This window comes from Macaca fascicularis, chromosome 17 (assembly GCF_037993035.2).
Source record: "Macaca fascicularis isolate 582-1 chromosome 17, T2T-MFA8v1.1".
Classification (NCBI taxonomy): Eukaryota; Metazoa; Chordata; class Mammalia; order Primates; family Cercopithecidae; genus Macaca; species Macaca fascicularis.
Genome location: NC_088391.1, coordinates 3,861,796 through 3,885,201, shown reverse-complemented (window position 1 = coordinate 3,885,201; position 23,406 = coordinate 3,861,796). Strand labels below are relative to the sequence as shown.

Here is a 23,406-nt window from a genome sequence, read left to right as displayed (position 1 = left end):
AAAAGTCTTGAGACCTTTACCAATCCACACATTACTAAATACTCCTGTACCAATGTTCCTGTAAAACTATCTACAGCATAACATAAACAATTAAAAATGAAGCTGGAATCCGAAATGGCCAAAGTAGCAAGCAATGGATCCTGCAATCCTCATGAGAACGTTGTAGAGCTATCTGGCCCTGCAGTAGGTCTGGAGAAGAATAAAGCCAGACAGATGCTACAGAGGCTGAGAGAAGAGGAGGGAAGAAGGGAGGGAGAGAAAGGAAGGTATCATGAGGGTCAAGGCGGGTTCTGAAGGAGCAGGACAATAGCAGAGTCATCCTCAGGATGCTGTAGCTTCTCCCTTCCCACTAGGAAACCACAGCCCTGGTGCCTCAGCTGAGAAGACGCAAGGGCTGTGATGAGGGAGTGGAGGGAGATCCTCAGGTCCTATAAATTATGCAAAACTGAACACACTGGGCACCCACTATAATTTATTATTTAATTTTTAATGCAATTTATTTATTTATTTATTTATTTATTTTTTGAGACGGAGTCTCGCTCTGTCACCCAGGCTGGAGTGCAATGGCCGGGTCTCAGCTCACTGCAAGCTCCGCCTCCCAGGTTCACGCCATTCTCCTGCCTCAGCCTCCGGAGTAGCTGGGACTACAGGCGCCCGCCACCTCGCCCGGCTAGTTTTTTGCATTTTTAGTAGAGACGGGGTTTCACCATGTTAGCCAGGATGGTCTCGATCTCCTGACCTTGTGATCCGCCCGTCTCGGCCTCCCAAAGTGCTGGGATTACAGGCTTGAGCCACCGCGCCCGGCCAATGCAATTTAATAACAACTTAGTTTAATGACTAGCAAGTACATTTTTTAAAGGACAATATGGCACAATTTCATTTTCGGCATTTTAACTGCAAGCTTAGCTGATATCTTTCGGACACCTGAATTTGTTAGTCCTTGGAATGCTATATCTAACTACATTGAAATGCTACTTTTCATTTGTCTTTGAAAGACAATCTGAAATGAATCCTAGAACCTAGAAAACGAACCCCAACTTGTAGCACTACTTTTTAAATTCCGCAAAGGTGCTTCTTTGTACCTACAAAATGTTTGCAAGAAAATAAGCAAAAAATAAACAGTGTATTCTGTGGTTCATTTTGTTCTGGTAGTTACTCCATCCTGCTGGCAAATCTTTCAGTCAGCTGAGTTATATTTTCCCTTATTATTTTTTTCTAAGCCTTCCTTTAAAAATGTTGTGTTTGCTACTTGTCATATATTAATTTAGAAAACTCAGAGAAAGAACTCATAACTTCAGTAAGCTGAAGCATTAGCACATGTGTACTTTTACCCTACTTATGTTTATTTTTTCATACATATTTTGAGCAGCATTTTATATTTTCCAGATTTGGGGAAAGAAACGTTCTTCCCTTTTTCACTCCAAAAATAGCGAAGGAGTCAGGTTGCTATTTTGCTCTTGTTTTGTTTATCTCCAACTTATAAAACCACTGGACTTTTGTTGTCACTCATTTTAGTTTATTTCTTAGTGTCTACAACAAAACTATCAAGAAAATCTAAAGCAAATGTAATTCTACCACTAAAGTTTAAGAGCAGAATTACAAGCAGGTGATCTTAAAGATGATACTTTGTCTAGATTAACTACAGGATACACTTCAATGCCCAATAATACAGAAATGCTACCTTTGGCATTCTACAAATTAAAAATATTAGAAATACAGGATTATGCTAAAACTACAGAGCATATTAGTAGTCAGAATAACTTAGTTGAAATGAGAATGTTATTGATATTTGATATATCATTATGTTCTGATACACAAATTTATTCAACATTGTTTTAAATTTATTAACTATTATGCCACCAAAGAAGAAAGAATATTAAGAAACCTCATAAGTGTTTGGTTTTTAGGTTGTACTTTGTATTGATATAAAATCCAAGTTAAAACTGAGCGCTTACCTTAGCTATTAAGAAAAGTGCACTGGCGAATGAACTACTGTCGGCCTGAGCTCTACCGAAGACAGAATGTTTCAAACTTTTCCATGACTTACAGAAAGAAAGCAAAGGATGAAACTTCAGCAACTGTCCCTGGAGAAAGCGCTCTCACGAGTTTAGCCCTGTCTCATGTTTCATCCTCTCACATTAGCAACAGGCGTGTCTAATTTTACTCAATGACATAAACAGTTCATACCACACTTAAAATTGTTTGGGCACCAATTCCAGGACACAGCTCTTTACGTGCCAAAAACAAACCAAAACACACAAACAAGAAACCAGACTCTTCTTGTTACAAAACCAACATTTCAACATTTAAACCCTAAAGCATGATAGTCTAACATAATTATAACTTCCTAAAAAAACCTTTACCTCAAACAAATAACAAAAAACTTCTAAGACTAATTTCCATTAGAAACTAATATTGATAAAATTTTATGAAAAATCTCTTCAAATTAATATGCAAGTTAGAACTTGTGACTATATATATTACACATATTCTAGTCTCATCCAAATGCATATTACCATGTAACAGTGACTCTTTAAAAATCACTTTCCCTGAGCCTCTTTAAGTGAAAAACGTTAATATCTGAGGAGAAAATCCTAAACAAAGATCACCATAATAGAAGGTAAACAAACTCTGCATGTTAAAATTATGACCGTTCTTTTCTAGGAAACTCACATTTCTATTATGTTTAACAAATGATGTGAATGTTACAACGTGATCTTAAATTGTCTTTATCTTCATTTAAGAGTAATTAGGCCATTCCATTTTATAAGGTGTAAAGGCAATAGAATAAATATCCAACTTCTGAATAATTTTAATATTTTATTTTGCCTTATTTTTATATGGCCTGGTGTGCAGCATGAATTAAAACTTACTAAATTATATACTTCATATTTGCATTTTAGTACTAAACCTTGAATGTAAGAAACAGTGCCTTAGTATACACGCACACAGGGTTGGGAACAACAGATACTGGGGCCTACTTGAGGAAGGAGGGAGGGAGAAAGGTGGGGATCAGAAAACTGTTGGGTACTAGGCTTACTACCTGGGTGATGAAATTATTTGTACATCAAATCCTGGTGATATGCAATTCATCTATGTAACAAACCTGCACATGTACCCCTTGAACCTGAAATAAAAAATGAAGAAAAAAAGGAGCAATGCTGTAACAATGCATATGCTACATTTTCATTTTATTTTCTTCTCAGGAGACTTTTCTCTTCATTCTGCTTATTCACACTCTACCACAACTTCTTTTGAAATTTGATGCTTCTATCATACCAACAGCTGCAGGCCTTAAATTACAAGCCGATACAGCTTCAAATGATCTTACATTTGTAAGACATTTGAAAACCTTTCATGAATTCTCTGCACATTAGTACTTCTACTTTGGGAATTCAGCTAGACATAAAATTGTAGGACAACTATCAATTTCAAACAAAGATAATATATTAAACAATAATGATATGAAATGTATTTTTGTATCAGTGTATGTCTGAAAAGTCAAAGTCTGAAACTGCTAACTCGATATTCTGATTGAAATGTCATGCATTTAAAGGTTACAACTGAGACACCTTTTCATCAATCGTAAATTGGTTTTGTTGCAATGAACTTTTCAATGCTTTGGGAACTGCTTTGTACAAATATTAGCCAGGCGATGTGTTTGATCCCCACTCATATTTACAGATTCATTTAATACTATCCACACCTATGTTTAGTAGGGCAGAAGAATGGCATAAAGAAGCCTTTGATTTTATCAGTTAGTTGAAATTATTAAAGCAAGACCTTCAGTTTGTAATGTAGGCAGCTTAAGATTGTAACGCTCACACACACACACACACATTTTGAAATGTTCTCAAAGGAATCATAACATTTTAAAGCTCCAAGAGACCTTAACGAAATCTAGTCTAACTCTCATTTAGGTGTAAAATTGGTTCCAGATTACAAAGCTGGTAAGCCTATGGGTGGAAGTGACTTCAAAAGTCCTTAGGCCTAACGTACCCATTTGGTACTTGGGGGCTCCACGACAAACGTGCTTCCAACCATGGTCCTAGGAGCCTATGGGGACCTTTCCTGGCTTCCCCCTCATTCGCCCTGTGCTTCCATTCTTGACTACTGCGGTCATCAGTTAGCGCTGACCTTTCTTCCTGACGTCCTCTCATCAAGCTCTTCCTTCAGTTTGGGCGTGGATAACCCTGTTGCTGGCTTAAGCGGTTGGGTTGGGGGGGATCACTTGCAGAACCAGTGAAAACAGGGGATTTCAGTAGTGATGTGGTCGGTTTTGGAGAAATCATTTCTGCTTTGAGATGAAGTAAGAGATGAGGGGTTATCTGTAGACGGAGAATGTGGAAATGAGGGAATGAGAAAGTTCAGCATTTGAAAATAACAGAGCATTTTAATGATTTGGGTTGTCAATTGACTAGTGAAACATATTAGGCCATGTCCAAGGTCCAAGTGAAGTTGACAAATATACGGATAGCAGTCTCATTTTAACAGTTCTCATCACTTTGTAAGCTAACTGCAGTCATGGATTACTGTGACTAAATCCCTCAAAACTGCTCAGGCTTTCCTCCAACACAACACACCTTGTCTCTCCACAGTTCCTCCAATACAACACCCATTGCTCTTTCGTCCGTCTTTCCTTCCTCAGTTGACGATGCCATCCCCCAGAAGCTCACAGAAGACAGCAGACTTAGGGCTCTCCCTCACTCACCAGTCTGCCTGTCACTAACTTCAGTGGATTCCCTCGCAGGACCTCCTGCTCTGCCTGCCCTCCCTCCTTATCCCTGCCTGACTTAGGGCCTCACCTTCTCTGGCATCGCCCGTTGCCATAGCCAAGTACCTACTTCCTATGATTCCAGGAACTGCCAGCCCCCATCCTATACACCTGGGGACTGCCAGAGGAATGACGAGAACAGGTAATTCTGTCTGTATTACTCCTTGGCCTAAAGCCCTTCAGCGAGCCTCCGGGATGCAGGACCAAGGTCTTGACACATGCCTTCAGGGATGGGCCCTGTTCATCTCTTCTGTGCCTTGTACCGGGGAGTTCAGAATCACAAAAGTGACAATGTCCTTGGGTGCCTGGCTATCTTTGAATAGGGTTACCTCCCATCTTTTTCTACTGGTGAACTATAATTTAACCTTTAAAAGTCTGCTCACAGGCCGGGCACAGTGGCTCATGCCTGCAATCCTAGCACTTCGGGAGGCCAAAGCGAGCAAATCACTTCAGGTCAGGAGTTCAAAACCATCCAGGCCAACATGGTGAAACCCCATCTCTACTAAAAATACAGAAAAAAAAAAAAATAGCCGGACATGGTGGCAGATGCCTATAATCCCAGCTACTTGGGAGGCTGAGGCAGAAGAATAGATTGAACCTGGGAGGTGGAGGTTGCAGTGAGCCGAGATCGTGCCACTGCACTCCAGCCTGGGTGACAGAGCAAGACTCCGTCTCCAAAAAAAAAAAAAATCTGCTTACATGCCACTATCAGTTTTCTATACTTAAAAAAAAAAGGGACACATACTAATTGTATATATTTACTGGGTACAAAGTGATATTTCAATACACATATACATTAGGTAATGATCTAATCAGGATAATTTTTTATCCTGATTTATCCTGACTAGCATATCCATCACCTCAAACATTATAATTTCTTTATGGTGGGAACACACAAAATCCCCTCTCCTAGCTATTTTGAGATACACAATACCTTTTTGTTGACTATAGTCACCCTACTGTGCAACAGGACACCAAACTTCTCTAATTCTAACTTTTTACCCGCTGATCAAGCTCATCCCTTTCTTACCCTTCCCCTCCCCATTCTCTGGTAATCATTGTTCTACTCTTAACTTCTAGGAAATCAACTTCTAAGGTTTTGCATATGAGTGAGAACACGCAGTATTTGTCTTTTCATGCTTGGCTTATTTTACTTAACAGGATGTCCTCCAGGTTCATCCATGTTCTCAAAATGACAGGATTTCCTTCTTTTTAAAGGCTGAACAGTATTACACCATGCATATATACAGTATTTTCTTTATGTATTCATCTACTGTTAGACACATAGGTTGATTCTATATCTTGGCTACTGTCAATAGTTCTAAAATAAACATGGGAATGCGGATGTTTCTTTGACATACAGATTTCATTTCCTTTGGATATATACCCAGTAGTGGCACCACAGAAAACCTCTAAACCACAAAGGTAAACAACAAGAGAGGAAGGAAGGAACAAAGAATCTACAAAACAGCCAGCAAGCAATTAATAAAATAGCAGGAATAAGTCCTTACCTATCAACAATAAACTTCCATGTAAATAGGTTAAATTCCCCAACTAAAAGGTATAGTGTGGCTGAAGGGATTAAAAGACCCAGCTGTATGCTGCCCACAAGAGACGTATTGCACCTATGAGGACACACACAGACTACAAGCAAAGAGATGGAAAAAGATATTCCCTGCAAATGGAAACCATAAGTAAGGAGGGTAGTTATACTTGTATCAGAAAAAATAAACTTTAAGTCAGAAACTATAAAAAAAGACAAAGATGGTCATTATATAATGATAAATGAACATTTTCAGCAAGAAAATATAGCAATTATAAATATATACGCACCCAACAGTAAAGCACACAAATATATAAAGCAAATGTTAGATCTATATGTACTTTTAAACTTAACTGTAGTTACTTGTATTTTTGTTGTCATTACTTGTTTATGCTGTCCTCTCTACTAGACCATAAACTCTTTGTTCAATGTATACATATAGTGAGCCTTCAATGAACTAAACTGAATAGTTACGCCAGCCTTATTAGTTTTTTTAAAAAAGTGATATTAATTCCATACAGTAACCTTAAAAAACTTGAGCTATCACAGTATCTGGATGACATTATAGGAAGTATCCAGAAGAGGTCAGTATAACAGTAATAAAAGTATGGTTTTGGGAGCAAATTAAATGTGAATGCAAATTAAATTATTTTGCAAGTAATAAACTTTAAAAGCTTTCAAAAATACTATGTCAATTATTTTCCTCTTTAATTAAAGGTACAATCCTCAAAATAGATGGCCATAGACCTTTCACATAAACAAAATGAGTAATCAAATGATTTTATACTCAACTGAAAACTAAGAGTTTTCATCTGGATTGTAATTACTTGGATGATTCTCGCTCAGATTCTCTGATTATTTATCAATATGAATCACCCAGTGAACACATTTTAACAAATATAATTAATATTCCCTGTAAAATTGTTATATCAATTAAATATTCGTATATTAGACTACTAAATGTATTGTTTTCATGGTACCTTTGGGGAACTGGAAGTCAATACTTACAAAAATTGAACTCAGTGTTCTAAGAGAAGATAGAGGGGAAAAAATTCACATGTAATAAATAAGAAATCATTGAGATGCAGGAGAAATTAGGTATAAGAAAGGCTAAAAGAAAAAGAAAACTCTTCAGAAGAGAAAATAAGAGTACTATCTAAAATTTCAATGTCATGTTATACACTGGCAATTACTGAATTGGGTTATGATATTCTAAAAGTATTTTCCCATGAACACATGACTTTGAATAATTTGTAAGAAACAGATATTGCAACTCCATCAAGAATAGACTTCTTGGGCAGTGATTATTTGGGCAGAAAATGTAAGTGTGACATGTGCATATCAGAATCACAGGAAATACATTAAGAATAATTATCAAAATAGAATCTATGCATGGTAAAAAGGAAGTCAATCAGAAAGGCTTAGAATAAAATCTCCTGCTGTCTCCTTCTTTTCCCCACCACATCACTACCTCCACGTGTCTGAGGTCACTACTTAGATCTTCCTTTTCATACTTAGCTCTTACCTTTAATTGGCCTCCTATTGCTATGTCTCAGTGTATTAACTCTAGGCATGATCTATCCAGTTTTTTCATGCAGGTTTTCATCCTGCAGCACTCTCCTCCTTTCTCCTATGTAGTTCTGTCACCCCTTTCAGCTCCTTCTGTGGTCAACTTGGCAATTTCACACAGTCTACTTAAATATTTATCTCCTGTTTCAAAATCATGGAGAGTATACTTGACCCTCATGCTCTTTTACTGAGTACACGGTGCTGCAGCCGCTCCATCCTCCACCTGTGACCGTGGTGCACACCACTCCTGTCTCCAGCCCTCTTTCAGTTTACCTGCACTTTTACATGATCAAAGCTGATTCCATTCCATTCCATTCCATTTGAAAACCATAACGACATCTCCTGTGATTTGACCAGCTTGATTAAAAAAAAAAAAAGCAACAGAAAGTGTTCACATTTTTATAGCTATGTTTCCTTTCATAGACAAATACTGATTTTATAACCTCTGTGCCACTCAGTGTTTCTATTACGAGTTCCAAATGGAATCTACTTTGAAAAATATCCCTCCAAATATTTTAATTACTTTATACTGACATTATGGCTTTCCCACACAGTTTTTATTGCTGGAATTTCTGAATTCCTTTTTTATCTCTTTGTTACAAGAAGAAATTGTGTGAAATATGTCTCTGACATTCTATCTTACTTGTCTCCTGACTTTTATTAATTTTTAATCTACTATATGGAATCGATTCCATTTTTTCTCCTTGAAATGTACTTGCCTTCGTTTTTTAACATAAACAGTTTCTGTCATGGTTGGATCATGACTTTCTTGTGTGACTAACCTCCACCTCCCTTGTTTTGTAACTATATTCCTTTTCATTTCTTGTATTGTTTACCTCTATCACATGCTCAAGCTTCTGCCAAACTTGTAGTAATCATGACCATCATACACAATCTCCTTTTTCTGTGGTATTGGTGTGATGCGGGCTCTCCCTCTTCCTGTCCCCATCTGCTGGCTGAGGCTCCCACAGCTGTGGCCTTGAGTAGGTGTCAGTGCTCTCTTGAGCTGGGCTAATTGTTCTCTAGACCTTCACTCATGTTCTTTCATTTACTCCCTTGCTTTGATGGAGTGCACCCTCAATAATTATTCAGAAAGGAGGGTTGGGAAGCAGATTGTCTGAGACTTTTGGTGTCTGAAAATTTATCTATTCTGCTCTCAAATTGGTTAATAATTCATTTCATTTAGCATAGAATTCTGGATTGAAATAGTTCCTACTGAACTTTGAAGTCCTTGCTGCACTGACATCTATCATTAAGAGTTCCTGCAGAGACATGTAATTCTGTCCTAATTTTCATTTCTAGTTTACACTGAGTAAGATATATTACTGTTTAAAGGCATCTGTGCCTATCTTTTGGTCAAATTAATATTCTTCCCAATTTATTTCCTTTTACATTCATCTGACATTTTATATATCTGATGTGATCAAAGAGAAGACAGCATGCAGTTAGGAAATTTAAGTGTATTCATTCTTATTGCAAACTAGTTATTATCAAGAATACTAAAGTTATATTCCATGAATGTTCTTAAATTTCTTTACCTTGATCAGAAATTTCTGATGAAGGGTTAGAAAGTGGATGATGGTAGGAATTACGAAAAGAATAATAGATGACATAAGGTAAATTTGGAGGAAAATAGCAGAATTGAACAGAAAAGAGCAGAAGTCTGGATATAGAGGAATAGACCGATCTGTGCCCAGGAACCTTGAAAGTATGTTGGCCATTGAAAATTTGTGGAAATCTTCATTTATATAAGAAACACTCCTTCTCCGAGATGGTTCCTTCCATTATAGTGACATTCCTGGGCTCTCTCTTCAATTTTTACTCATTTCTTCCCAGGAAAAGTGGATTTATGCGCCTCATCTGTGAGCTGGAGCCAGAAAGTGGGCCTGCATGTGTGATTCCTCCTCCCTCTTTAGGGACCTGGGTCCATGTCTGCAGAGAGGACAATTTTTGCCTGGGTCCTTCATGCTGAGAGTTTAAGATGCAATCTTCCCTTTGGAAACCCATGATTTCCCAGCGCTGCCTGGTGGGTGAGTGGGTAGACCCTTGTCCAGAATGTAACATCAGGAGTCCACCACTGCTGCACATCTAGCATATATTCTCTCACAGCTTCATTTGTCAAACAAACAAACAAACAAAAAATGACAGAGCTTCACTGGCCTCATTCTTTTGTCTGTTTTTCAGTTGGTTCAGAAAGTGGGCGGTAAATAGAGATATGATTTTTCTCAATCTTCTCAAACTCAAAAAACATTAACATCAGCATTTAACAACCACATATATTTGTTGAGAATCTACTACATAGTAGGGGCTATTCTGTATCAACATGTGTCCTTCTTTAACCCTTCTCTCCCACTTCCTCCTTTCTTGCAGGACTGGTGTCCCCCTAAGCACCTTCATCCTACTCCTGGCCTTCAGCATAGACTAATCTGTGACTGTTGCTTGTCTATAACCTGTTCATCCATCACTTGATATTAAGTTTGATGGCAGAGACTCAGTCTTGATACCTACATTTCCTTAGTCTCTAGATACTCATTAATTATTTGCTAAATTAATGAATAGATCAGTAAACCACTAACTTTAAACCATAAACTTTCTGTGCTTAAGTAGCTTTCTTTCCCACTGAGGAGGCAGACAGCTACATACTCGATAATATGGTTAGCATTACAATTTAGACATGAACTAAGGGCTGTGGAAGCAAATAAAGGAAAACTTTAATGTATTTGGAAGAGACCTGTTGATTCTCCAACAGCACAGATCATTATTATTAATTCTTTTAAATGTTCTAATATTTTTATATATTTTAAATATGCATAATATAGTAATATATGAATATAATTTATAAATGTATAGAAGTCAACACATACTGAGATATGTATCAGTCACTTTCCTAAGTGTTATGTTTTTTATTAATTCATAAACAAACTTGGAGATCACCAACCTAAATCTTAAACCAACTTTCTTCTTTGAAAAGAAGAGAGAAAAAGAGAAAAGAGAAAACCACATATTCTTAGAGCTTATTGGACATCTCCCTCAAAGGTTCCCTGGAATACAGACATGAAATCATGCAATATTGCAATTGCAACATTGCAAATGCCCCAGGGAATAAAAGTACAGATAAGGAGAGGTTAATCCGTGAGTAAGAGGTAGTGGAGATGACTTGTGATCAGATATTCAAGTCCAAAGGCAATCTTCCCTGTACAGGAAACCTGATTCCTTTCAATTATATGGTATGGGCTTCAACCCTGGCCTCCCTAATTTTGAATCGTATCCTCAGTGTTGATGACTTTGGCTCAGCCTCTTAGATCGGGGTTCCCAAGCCCAGGCCATGAACCGGTACTGGTCCATGGCCTGTTAGGAACCGGGCTGCACAGCAGGAGACGAGTGGCTGGTGAGTGAACATTAAATTAATGCCAAGCTCTGCTTCCTGTCAGATCAGTGGAGGCATGAGATTCTCACAAGAGTGCGAACCATGTTGTGAACTACTCATGAGAGGCATCTAGGCGGCATGCATCTTATGAGACTCTAATGCCTGATGATCTTATCTGGAACAGTTACATGCTGAAACTATCCCCTATGCCCTCCATCTATGGAACAACTGTCTTCCACGAAATCGGACTCTGGTACCAAAAAGGTTGGGGACTGCTGCCTTAGATCCCAAAAAGTCAGATGCAGATTCCTTATAGCCTCCTTGGTTTGACAGCTTGGCTGATATCCTGTACTCTGATTCTGATTAACATTACATGGCGTTAGTTTCAAAATCTTCTGTTCTCTATTTTTCCTTAGAGATAACAAAAATCTCAAGCTTTGAAGTCAGTTGAGCTTCAACTTTACTTTCTTCACTTAACAGCAGTGTAATGTTAAGTCAGTCAGTTATCTTCTTCAATGGTCAATGTTCTCCTATTAATGTTGGGAATAATACTATCTCCCATTTAAGGTTAATGACATAATTAAATGAGATAATGTACAAAAGGTGTTTGACGTGTAGTAAAATACATGTTAAATGGTTAGCTATTACAATTATTCCTTAATGCTGAGAGTGAATTTATCAAAAAGAAATAAGATATGTGACTTACAGATTATGATACATGTGGCCTTTAGGATAAAAGTGTCTTGGTTTACCTACTGAAATGCCTGACATGCTAAAGACATTTTGACTTAATGGTATATGTTATCATTTATGTGCCCAATTAGTAATTAACTCTCATAGGCAGACCATAGCATAGCACTTTTATAGCACAATCAAGCCGAATTATATTATTTTCTTTATAGTTTAGCTTTCAAATCAACATCATGGGTCAACAAGTTCCTCTGTTATGATGCATACAGGTCATTAGGCTTGACCACACACAGGGGCACGGCCATGGGCTGAAAGGCAGAGAAGCTGGACACCCATGCAGCTGCACTTGTCTTGCTCCTGACACTACCTCTCTCAGGTTACTTCTGAGGGTCCCTGAGCTCCTCACCTCTCATCCTCATGCCAGCTACTGAGAACTCTTTACCATCCTGTTCCCTCAAGAAATCTTTGTCCTCTGAAAATGTGTGCCTGGATACCAAAGGCCCCGTGACAATAGACATGCTGTGTCGTGAGGTCACAAGGGTGGTGGCAAGACAATTACGCTGTGGCTGGGGGAAAAGACACCAGAAGAAGAAGGCGATAACAGGAAGAGAAGCAGCAATTCAGGTGGCTTTAGCTCCTCGTGTTTGAAGACTCAAAGGCAGGGACATTTCATGGACACATAGACAAGCTCATGTCTTTATCATCCTTCCTTCTACTCAAACTTTCTTTGCATTGATTCTCTGCCACATGTGCCACTTGGCTCCAGCAGACATCTTACATCATTTAATTTAAATCATTTCAATCAATGTGTGTATACTACCCTCAATAAGCTAATGATCACAAAGTCCATTTGTTTTCACAGGAAAGGAGGATTCCAATTAAAGGAAGAAATGAAGGGTTTGGCCCCAAGTACATTAAATATATCACCCAGCCCAGTTCCTTAACATGAAAGAAGAAAGCAGTTTGATATCAAGCATTAGATTCTATGGGATTTCATGTGACTTAGGACAGGACAGGCCAATCAGACATTCTCTTGTTCATAGAGATTATTTTAGAAGGATTCAATCCAAGCCAATTAGACTTAATCAGAGCAAATTCCACTACTTTTATTTCTGCCACCAGGAAGACACACTTTCTTCTCTGCTTGCCCTGAATTGGATAGTGCCGGAAGCCTGGATTTGTCAGCAGCCACACAAGCCAGCCAATGCAGCAGAGAACAGAGATGAGGGACAGAGAAAAACTGATGGCCATGCTTAGGCCATGGATCAAGGCATGCCCAAGCCAGCCCCCATCTTGTGTTTCTCAGTTAGGTCAGTCAATAAATTGCCTTTGTTGCTCAAAACTGTATAGTTGGTGTTTGATCATTTGCAACATGAAGAATCTAATACAAGTTTGAGGCAAACCAATGCAATAATCTACAGAAGTAGCTTGTGTGTGTGTGTGTGTGTGAGAGAGAGAGAGAGAGAGAGAGACAGAGAGAGACTGAGTCTCACTCTGTTGCCGGGCTGGAGTGCAATGGCCAGATCTCGGCTTGCTGCAACCTCCGCCTCCCTGGTTCAAGGGATTCTCCTGCCTCAGCCTCCTGAGTAGCTGGAACTACAGGCATATACCACCATGCCCAGCTAATTTTTGTATTCTTAGTAGAGACGGGATTTCACCATGTTGGCCAAGACGGTCTCGATCTCTTGACCTCGTGATCCACCCACCTCGGCCTCCCAAAGTGCTGGGATTATGTGCGTGAGCCATTGCGCGGACTGCTTTTTCTTTTTTTTTTTCCCTGCAGGGTGATGGTGGTGTTAGCTCCTGACAAATGGAAGAATGAGGGGGAATGCAACCACAAGTAGAAAGGAGTATTTAAAAATGAAGAGAGAAGATGGACACAAATTTGAATGACTCCCTGCCATTAGTCAAGCAAACAGAACTTACAGGTTGTGGAAATCCACATCATCAGTGTTGGCTCACATGAATGAGGAGGACTGTTCAGTGTTCTCCTGTGCTCTGGGTAGGAAGGGGGTCAAAGATGAGGGTAGAGAAAGATTACTAGGTTTTGCAAGAGAGAACTAGTGGGAAAATTTAATATGACAGCTCTAAGTTTTATATATATATAAAATAAATTATTCAGTAAATATTATATATAATAATTTATAATATATATATAAATTATTCACTAAACCTCATGGATGAGTTCTTGACTTTCTCATATACTGTATCTCATCAAATCTAAGAATGACGATTATAAGAACACCATTACTTCTGTGCCATTAAGAAAGGAAATTCCAATGCGAATTAAACCATATTACTGAATGTAATATGCCTCACAATTTCAGAGCTATTAAATGTGACAAAAATGGGCATCTTAGATTCGGTGAAATATGATAATAACACAATAGAGTGCATATTAATAGCAGATGCCTGTCAATCATGCCTTATATAGATAATTGTTATCAATGATTATCTCTGTCAGGTATGTGAGCAAGCTTTTGCTGATTTTAAAAAATGTTTGTCCGCTAGAATAGATGACAAATGTAGTTCTTGTTTAAGACAGAGAAGTAATGGATTTTTAGGTAACTGCATGGAAATGTCCATTATTATATACAGAGATTACAATAACGCAATTAATTACCAGCTGTCCTCAAGACTGTACTGAGAAGCTGTGTTATTTTGTATTACATGAGTTAGCTGTATGGCAAAGGCACCAGTACCCTGCTGGGGCTACTACTGCTGTCTTTGGTCCAACAGGCACCAACTAGGTGCCAAACACTGTTCCAGGGCTGAGGACACCATCGTGAAGGGGACAAAAGAGGCCTCTTGTTGTAGAGACTTCTTAGAGCTTATATTCTAGCTGAAGGGAAACAGCCGGTATGTACGAAAATTTCTCATATTTAAATATGAAACGCAAGACAATTTTCTATAGTAACAAGAGAATAAATAGAATCACTAGGAGAATATTTTAAATACAATGGTAAAGAAGGTTTTTCTGGCACATGAAGCTAAAAAGCTTCTGTACAGCAAAGGAAACAATCAATGAAATGAAAAAACAAGCCACGGAATGGGAGAAAATATTTGCAGACTACCCATCTGACGAGGGATTAATAGCCAGAATATCTAAGGAGCTCAAACAACTCTATAGGAAAAAATACAATAATCCAATAAAAAAAATGGGCAAGAGGCCAGGCTCGGTGACTCATGCCTGTAATCTCAGCACTTTGGGAGGCTGAGGCAGGCGGATCACCTGAGGTCAGGAGTTCAAGACCAGCCTGGTCAACATGGTGAAACCTCATCTCTAACTAACAATACAAAAAATTAGTTGGGAGTGGTGGCACGTGCCTGTAATCCCAGCTACTCAGAAGGCTGAAGCAGGAGAATCGCTTGAACCCAGGAGGCGGAGGTTGCAGTGAGCTGAGATGGCGCCATTGCACTCCAGCCTGGGTGCCAGAACAAGACTCCGTCTCAAAAAAAAAAAAAAACGGCAAAAGATTGGAATACCTATTTCTCAAAAGAAGACATACAAATAGCAAACAGCATATGAAAGGTGCTCAACATCATTGATCATCAGAGGAATGCAAATAAAAACTACGAGATACTGTCTCACCCCAGCTAAAAATGGCTTATATCCAAAAGACAGGCAGTAACAAATGCTGGTGAGGACGTGGAGAAAGAAGAACCCCTGTACACTGTTGGTGGGAATGTAAATTAGTACAACTACTATGGAGAACACTTTGGAGACAAAGACTGAAAATAGAGCTACTACATGACCCAGCGATCCCACTGCTGGGTATATACCTCTAAGAAAGGAAATCTGTCTATTGAAGAGATATCTGCACTCCCATGTTTGTTGTAGCACTGTTCACAATAGCCACAATTTGGAAGCAACCTATATCCATCAACAGATTAATGGAAATGTGCCATAAAGCAAATGTGGCACATGTACACAATGGAGTACTATTCAGCCATAAAAAGAATGAGATCTTGTCATCTGCAACAACATGGATGGAACAGGAGAACATTTTTTTTTTTTTTTTTTTTTTTTTTTTTTTTTTTTTTTGAGACGGAGTCTCGCTTTGTCGCCCAGGCTGGAGTGCAGTGGCCGGATCTCAGCTCACTGCAAGCTCCGCCTCCCGGGTTTACGCCATTCTCCTGCCTCAGCCTCCCGAGTAGCTGGGACTACAGGCGCCCGCCACCTTGCCCGGCTAGTTTTTTGTATTTTTAGTAGAGACGGGGTTTCACCATATTAGCCAGGATGGTCTCGATCTCCTGACCTCGTGATCCGCCCGTCTCGGCCTCCCAAAGTGCTGGGATTACAGGCTTGAGCCACCGCGCCCGGCCCCGGAACAGGAGAACATTATGTTAAGTGAAATAAGCCAGGCACAGAAAGACAAACACTGTATGTTCTCACTTATTTGTGGCATCTAAAAGTCAAAACAATTGAACTCACGGAGACACAGAGTAGAAGGATGGTTACCAAAGGCTGGGAAGGGTGTAGTGAAAGTGGGGGTGGGTGTTTGGATAACGGGTTAAAAAACAGAAAGAATAAGACCTAGTGTTGGATAGCACAACAGGATGACTACAATCAATAATAATTTAATTTTACACTTTAAAATAAAAAGAGTATAATAATTGGATTGTTTGTAACACAGGCACAAATGCCTGATGGATGAAGACTGCATTCTCTGTGATGTGATTATCTCACATGGCATGCCTGTATCAATTGTCTTCAATTCATTATGATTTTAGTTAAATTTTTCATATTTAAAAATGTTCCCTTTTCTGATTCAGGTAACTTACTATATCTTAGTTTTGAAAAAGAGTTTAGCAACAAATATTGAGTAAAGCCTACTAGACAAAAATAGTGCATTTTTACACATTAATACCTGGTTCATGTTACTTTTCCAGTTCAGCTTTCATTATTTAATTACTAACGTAGGTATACTTTGATATAATGGAATGACTCAGGGTTTTGTACCTAAAGCAACCAAGCCCACATCCATGCTGGAATTTAATTTAGGTGATCTCACTCAGGGGTTCAGAACTGGGTCCCCTCTGCAAACCAAGCCTGAATGAGGCATTAACCTAATTGAAATTGAGTCTGAATTAGGTATTAGGTCCAGACATTTTTCTAGACAGCAGATCTGTAACTACTACCAGATTAAATTACCTTGGAAAGCATCATTTTACCCTCTTCTTACTTTTCCTGCTGTTTCCTATTCCAGCACAAATATTTCCCTCATATGTAACAAAATGAAATGTGAAAATGCATGTTGCTAAGGTAGTTATTTTATTTCCTAATTTTGAAGATGTCATATTCAGAAATGTATATGCTAATTTACTTTAACCGGGGATTCCTGTATAGAAAACATTGTATTGTTACCACTGTCAACACACAACTAATTTTTTTACTTCACATGTTTAACTACAGAAAACCTAAGAAAATTGGCATTCAGAAACTACAAGGCACCATCACTTAAGTATGAATTATTGTACCACTATTATGTCCCTATAAATAATTTTCTTATAATTTTAGAATAAGAAATGAAATTATCTTTATCTTTTTTAGTTAACTATAACCATGTCCCTAGATACTTATGTATTTTACCCACAGTACAATAAGGTATCCTGTAGGACACAGTCTTATTTTTCTAAATTATTTATTTATTATTTATTTATATATATCTGAGACTGAGTCTTGCTCTATCACCCAGGCTGGAGTGCATTGGCACAACCTCAGCTCACTGCAACGTCTGCCACCCAAGTTCAAGCGATTCTCAGCCTCCTGAGAAGCTGGGACTACTGGCGTGTGCCATGGCACCCACATAATTTTTGCATTTTTAGTAGAGATCGGGTTTCACCATGTTGCCCAGGCTGGTTTTGAACTCCTGACCTCAGGTGATCTGCCAGCCTTGGCCTCTCAAAGTGCTGGGATTACAAGAGGACACAGCCTTTTTTTTTTTTTTTTTTTGTAACAGACAGAGTCAAGTTCTGTTGCCCAGGCTGGAGTGCAGTGGCCTGATCTCGGCTCACTGCAAGCTCTGCCTCCTGGATTCACGCCATTCTCCTGCCTCAACCTCTGGAGTAGCTGGGACTACAGGTGTCTGCCACCATGTCCGGCTAATTTTTTAGAAATATTTTTAGTAGAGACGGGGTGTCACTGTATTAGTCAGGAGCCAGGATGGTCTCGATCTCCTGACCTCGTGATGGGCCCGCCTCGGCCTCCCAAAGTGCTGGGATTACAGGCATGAGCCACCGTGCCCACCCAGGACACAGTCTTAAGTAGTAAACATCAAGTGAGAGTCTGACAAATAAGAAAAAATCATTCCTAAGATAACATAATGATGCTGATTAAAATGTAATAGTGTGTGTATATATGTGTATACATATTTAAATAAAAATGATTTTAAATATTACCAACCCACAATTTATAAAATGCTACTTTTAAAATGGGGTTATTACCCTGGTTATCTCTGAAAGGTGTTTCAGTAGTTTTAAAATGTAAATAAGTTATTTGTACAATGTGAAAGTTTGCTTATTGATTTTATAGTCTGTTATATAGACTAGCTAGGCTATGTAGTTCTGATCATTTGAATTTATTAAATTTATTAAATGAGCTATTTATCACTACCTTTTTTCCGTGATTTAAGAAAGGCTGCCTGACAGATTACAGTCATGACACAGGACACCTTCTCTGCACATGTGAGGCCACGGTGTAAGTGTACCATACACGTTAATTATTTACATGTAACATACACTAAATATTGCATCTGTCATATTCAGCAAAAAACATTAAAGGTGAAAAGAATAGAGGACTTAAGTACAATATTTGAAAACATAACTGCTGTATAACTTTAAAAGTTTACTGTAAGATATTTTAACACATGTGGATGGATGCCTGCTTGCTAGTCAATTTGGAAGCAGACTGTCATGAAGAGAAGTTTTCATACCAGAGACACTGAACCGGTTAGCAAAAGAATCCATCAACAAAAACGAAGATTTCAGCTTATGTGTAATTTTGGACTAGAATTGTGTAATCTTTTCTTTACAGTTTCTTTATAGCCTGTTCACATCAAAGGAAGAAAAGCATAGGAAGACCCGTATTCAAAATATTTGCATTGAAACATGTAAATACTATTCCATTGCTTTACTAGCACCAATTTACCTGCGTTAAGGAACAGCCAGGAGTATTAGTACATGAATACTATGGATACACAGGGAGTGCCAGCATTATAAAATCCGCCTGTACAATATCATCACTGGATGAGTGGATGTTTCACAGATCAACTGTCTGGTACTGTGCTAACATTCAGAAACATCAGAATACTCAGTAATGATGTAAGAATAAGCAGCTTGCTGACTTTGATGTAACCAAGTGACAGCATGCATATATGTAAATACTAATTAGTGGTACTTAATGGTGGTAATGAGTATAAGGGTGGTGAGGATCATCAAGAAATTATGTAATCCCACTGAAGATGACAGAGCCCCGCTGCGCTTCAATTCCCCTCTAAAACCCCCAAGCAAATCCTATGCAACTTTGCACTTGGTGCAGACGCTCGGCTTACTGTGTTCCAGACTCCCCAGTAAGCAACCCAGGGCAATGTTTTTGGCAAAATCATTTGCATTAAACCAATTCACTCTCATTCTCTCACACCAGACACAAGCACACAACAAGTTATCAAGTCTCACTGCAGAAGGATCAGTTACTGAAGTCTTTGGGCAAAGAAAGGCCAACTGTCTAAATTACATTTTACTCTTGTCCCTGAGCCCCCACAACGGGGCAGGGGAAGGATACTGCTATCTAGGGCAGAGAAGGCGAGAAGAAAGAGGACACGGGTGGTTATGGAGTCCTAGGGGGAAGGCTGGAACTGGCATAGCGACGTCTAACAACAGAGGGGTTAGTTTAGGAGGTTGGAGGAGAAGGAAGGGACCCAGGAATCTGGGGAACTGAAGGCGAAGTGGCGGGCAGTGGCTATACTCTTTACCTGCTGTACTTCTTGGAGTCCCGGAACGCAAACAGCCACTGCATTTCCCTTCATTCCAGACGGGATGACACCACCGTCTTCTCCCCGGACAGCGCGGGCCTCCGCTGCGTCCTTCCTCAGCGACCGCAGCGACGACTCTGCTCCAGGGCGGGGGAGCAGCTTTCCGAGCCGCGGGCGCCCACTTCCCCCCCCGGACTCTGGGCAATACCGGCCAGGGCGCGCGGGGAGGTGGGGGCCAGGGATTCCCCAGGAACTAGCCTGAGCTGCTGCACCGCTGCCAGGGCCGTCCTGCGCCTCGCCGAGCCCTGGGCGCCGCCGGCTGGACGCCAGTCACCTCCCACTGCGCCCCAGATGCCGCCAAGTCCCAGTACCGTGCGCCCCTCCAGATGTCCGAAAGCACCTCTCCAGGGCAGCTGATGCCCCTCTGTGTCCTGCTCGCTCCACACCTCCCGTGTCCCTCCACGTCCATCACCGCGTGCCTCTCCAGCATCCCCCTCCCCTCCAAGATCCAACACAGCACCCCTTCAGCTGCTTCCCGCGTCCCTCCAGAAGTTCCTCCAGCGACTGCCCCGCCCCTCCACTCCACACCTCTCGTGTCCCTCCATGTCGGTCACCGTGTGCCTCTCCAGCATCCCCCCTCCCCTCAGTTCCAGCCTTTCAGATGTTCCCCGCGTCGCTCCAGCGACTGCCCCGCCCCTCCACTTTTCCTGTCTCTCCAACGCTATCCAGGCGCGCCCCTCCAGCACGTCCCCACCCCTCCACTCCACTCCCTCGTCCCTCCACTCCCTCCACTCCCTCCCCGCACGCCGGCACTCTCACTCCGAGCCCCTCTGGGTCAAAACGCCGCGCCCTTCCAAGCGCTCCTCCTTCGCGCCACCCCAACATTCCCCTCCCTCCATACCCTGCACTCCTCCCGCACCCAGCCACGCACCCCTGCGCGCCTCCTCGTTGCACCTCCACCCCGCGGCCTCTCCCGCCTCAGGCTCGCCCCGGCGATCCAGCGCGCGGGGCGCTGGGCAGGGACATGTTTCGCTCCCCCCCGACTCCGCTGCAGACGCTGGGCGCCTTCATCTTTCTAACCCAACTGCTGCTGAATGGATCTTGCTTGGGCTTAGAGCACCTGACCACAATCTTTACACTTCTGGGCCTGGTCCTTTACTGTCAGAAAGAGTCAGCACCTGTGGCGATTTAGGGAGTCCCTCTAGGGGGAACGGTTCCATTTGCGAGGCTTTACAAGTCTTGCCACCCAGCCCGTCCCTCGCAAACCCCTTGGGTTTAGCAGTTTACTCCTAGAAGCCCGCCCAAGGCTCGTTCTCGCTCCGCCGCTAGGAGGCGCTCCCGAGGGTTTGCAGGAACTCGCTGTGGTGAAAACAACGCTGCGTGCAGTTCAGGCTGCACTTCAGTCAGCTCTCGGAGGCGAGCTGGGAAATAGTGACTGCTGACCCATGACAAAGAAACCTCTTTACTATGTTCTATTTCCAAGGCCTGAAGAAGTTCTCTGGAACACATACCGTGTCCTGAGTTGGCTCCTGCCGGTGGGTTCGTGGTCCCAGGAAGGAAGCTCCGGACCTTTGCAGTGAGTGTTTCAGCTCTTTTAGATGGTACAGACCGAAGAGTTGGCGGTAGCAAGGTTTACTGTGAAGAACTAAAGAACAAACCTCTCATACCGGGAAAGGGGACTCCAGCGGGATCTCTGCTGGTGGAGGGGTGGGGCTGGGGGTGGGGGCGGGGGGTGCGGGCGTGAGGGGTGGGGGTGGGGGCAGCTTTTATTTCCTTATTGTCCCCTGCCCATCTTCCCTTTCTGTCCTGTCAGAGTGCCCTTTTTTCAATCCTCCCCGTGATTGGCTACTTTTAGAATCCTGCTGATTGGTGCGTTTTACAGAGCGCTGATTGGTGCGTTTTACAGAGTGCTGATTGGTGCGTTTTGCAGAGCACTGATTGGTGTGTTTTACAATCCTCTTGTAACTGAAGAAAGTTCCCCGAGTCCCCACTCCATCCCGGAAGTCCAGCTGGCCTCATCTCTCATACAGTTTTCTTTTTTTTTTTTTATTATACTTTAAATTCTAGGGTACATGTGCATAACGTGCAGGTTTGTTACATTTTGTTACATATGTATACTTGTGCCATGTTGGTGTGCTGTCTCATACAGTTTTCTAATTAGTGCTTATGTATTTCAATCACTTATTTATTCATTGACATTCTCGCCTACACGTGCATCACAGGGGAGCATCTTGATTTAGCAGTTTTGTGTGAATGCTATGGGTACCCGAAGATGTTTGGTGAGTGTGCTAAGGAGGTAAACTTTAAAATATATTCCCAAAAGGATCATGCCAGTGTATTTCATGATTTTTTACAGTAAAAATCTGGTACCATATTTGGAACCAAGTAGAAACATAAAGATGTTGGACCGTTTTAAAATGTTTTCAGTGAAACAGAACGGATAACTGCAAGGCAGAAATATTTATAACTTCTAGATTACACTTTTTAAAAGCAAACTTTTGCAAAGGTAGAAAATGAAACGAGAAAAGCCAGTTTTCCAGAAGTGTCCAGTGCAATATTTCTCTAATTATTGCTCTCTTATAGATGATACAGTGATAATAATTTTCTAAAAATATTTCCCCCAAGGAGCAAAGGATAAACAAGATGGATATAGAGATATATTATTACAGGTATATTAATAATTTCCTACATATATCACAGGCAGCAAATGACAGATATTGTGAATTGTTACTCTAAAAATGTCCATACTAATCAGTAAAGGTTGCAATTTAATATTTCTGCCAAAGAATCCAAAAGTTATTAATGTGTTTTAATTGCCAAAACTAACATGATCTCACAGCCAGAACTTCTCCTTTGTTGGCTTAGAAATAAATTATTGGCAACAGTTTGTGCTGGGGATGATGATCACAGTGGGGATCTAGAGAACTTATGAGTCCTGTGATGGAAAGCTAAACATATCTGAAGTGGTGTATGAAAACAAACAGGGGTGTGGACAAGAGACACGGTCTCCAGACTAGACTGAACATGTTACCAGTAAAAAGAATTTTGAGCAACTCAATACATTATGTTTATTTATAAGTTATATGCATTTATGAATTTATTGTATATTTTATGTGAATACCAATATATTGTTTACATTGTAAAACAGAGAGAAATATAAATTTTAGAAGGATATATGAAAGTACATACAAATAAGAAAAGCAAGGCGGCTGAGACAGTAGAATCGCTTGAACCCGGGAGGTGGAGATTGCAGTGAGCCAAGATTGTGCAACTGCACTCCAGCTTGGGCAATGGAGGGGGTCTCCATCTCAGGGGGGAAAAAAAATCAAAGAAAAGCACTGGAATGGAGACATGCAGATCTCTGCAGATCCTCTCCCCAGTGATACAACTCTACCTGATAAAACTTCTTATTGTTATTTTGAAATTTATTTTTAGCTGTAATGAACTTTATTTTTTAAAATTCTGATGATGTAATTTTTTAATTTCAATA

General features: G+C 40.5%; 1 protein-coding gene and 1 long non-coding RNA gene across 7 annotated transcripts in view; one reads left to right on the top strand and one right to left on the bottom strand.

Annotated features, from left to right (window-relative positions):
- Positions 1-21,625, bottom strand: part of SGCG (sarcoglycan gamma) — a 97,247-nt gene extending 75,622 nt beyond the window's left edge. Inside the window, exon 1 of one of the 3 annotated variants that reach the window (XM_045377613.2) lies at positions 21,428-21,625. Coding sequence is in view for 1 of the 3 variants with exons in the window: in XM_045377611.2 (XP_045233546.2) it covers positions 19,917-19,970 (54 nt within the window). In the remaining 2 variants the exon portion in view is untranslated. Of the gene's footprint in view, positions 1-1,955; positions 2,085-19,916; positions 20,609-21,427 lie in introns of those variants that run through there. The other 2 variants (XM_045377611.2, XM_005585473.4) reach the window with 2 other exon arrangements.
- Positions 21,278-23,406, top strand: part of LOC102144501 (uncharacterized) — a 37,819-nt gene continuing 35,690 nt past the window's right edge. For all 4 annotated transcript variants that reach the window (XR_012426749.1, XR_012426750.1, XR_012426748.1 and 1 more), the window contains exon 1: positions 21,278-21,492. This is a non-coding gene — a long non-coding RNA (uncharacterized lncRNA). The remainder of the gene's footprint in view (positions 21,493-23,406) is intronic.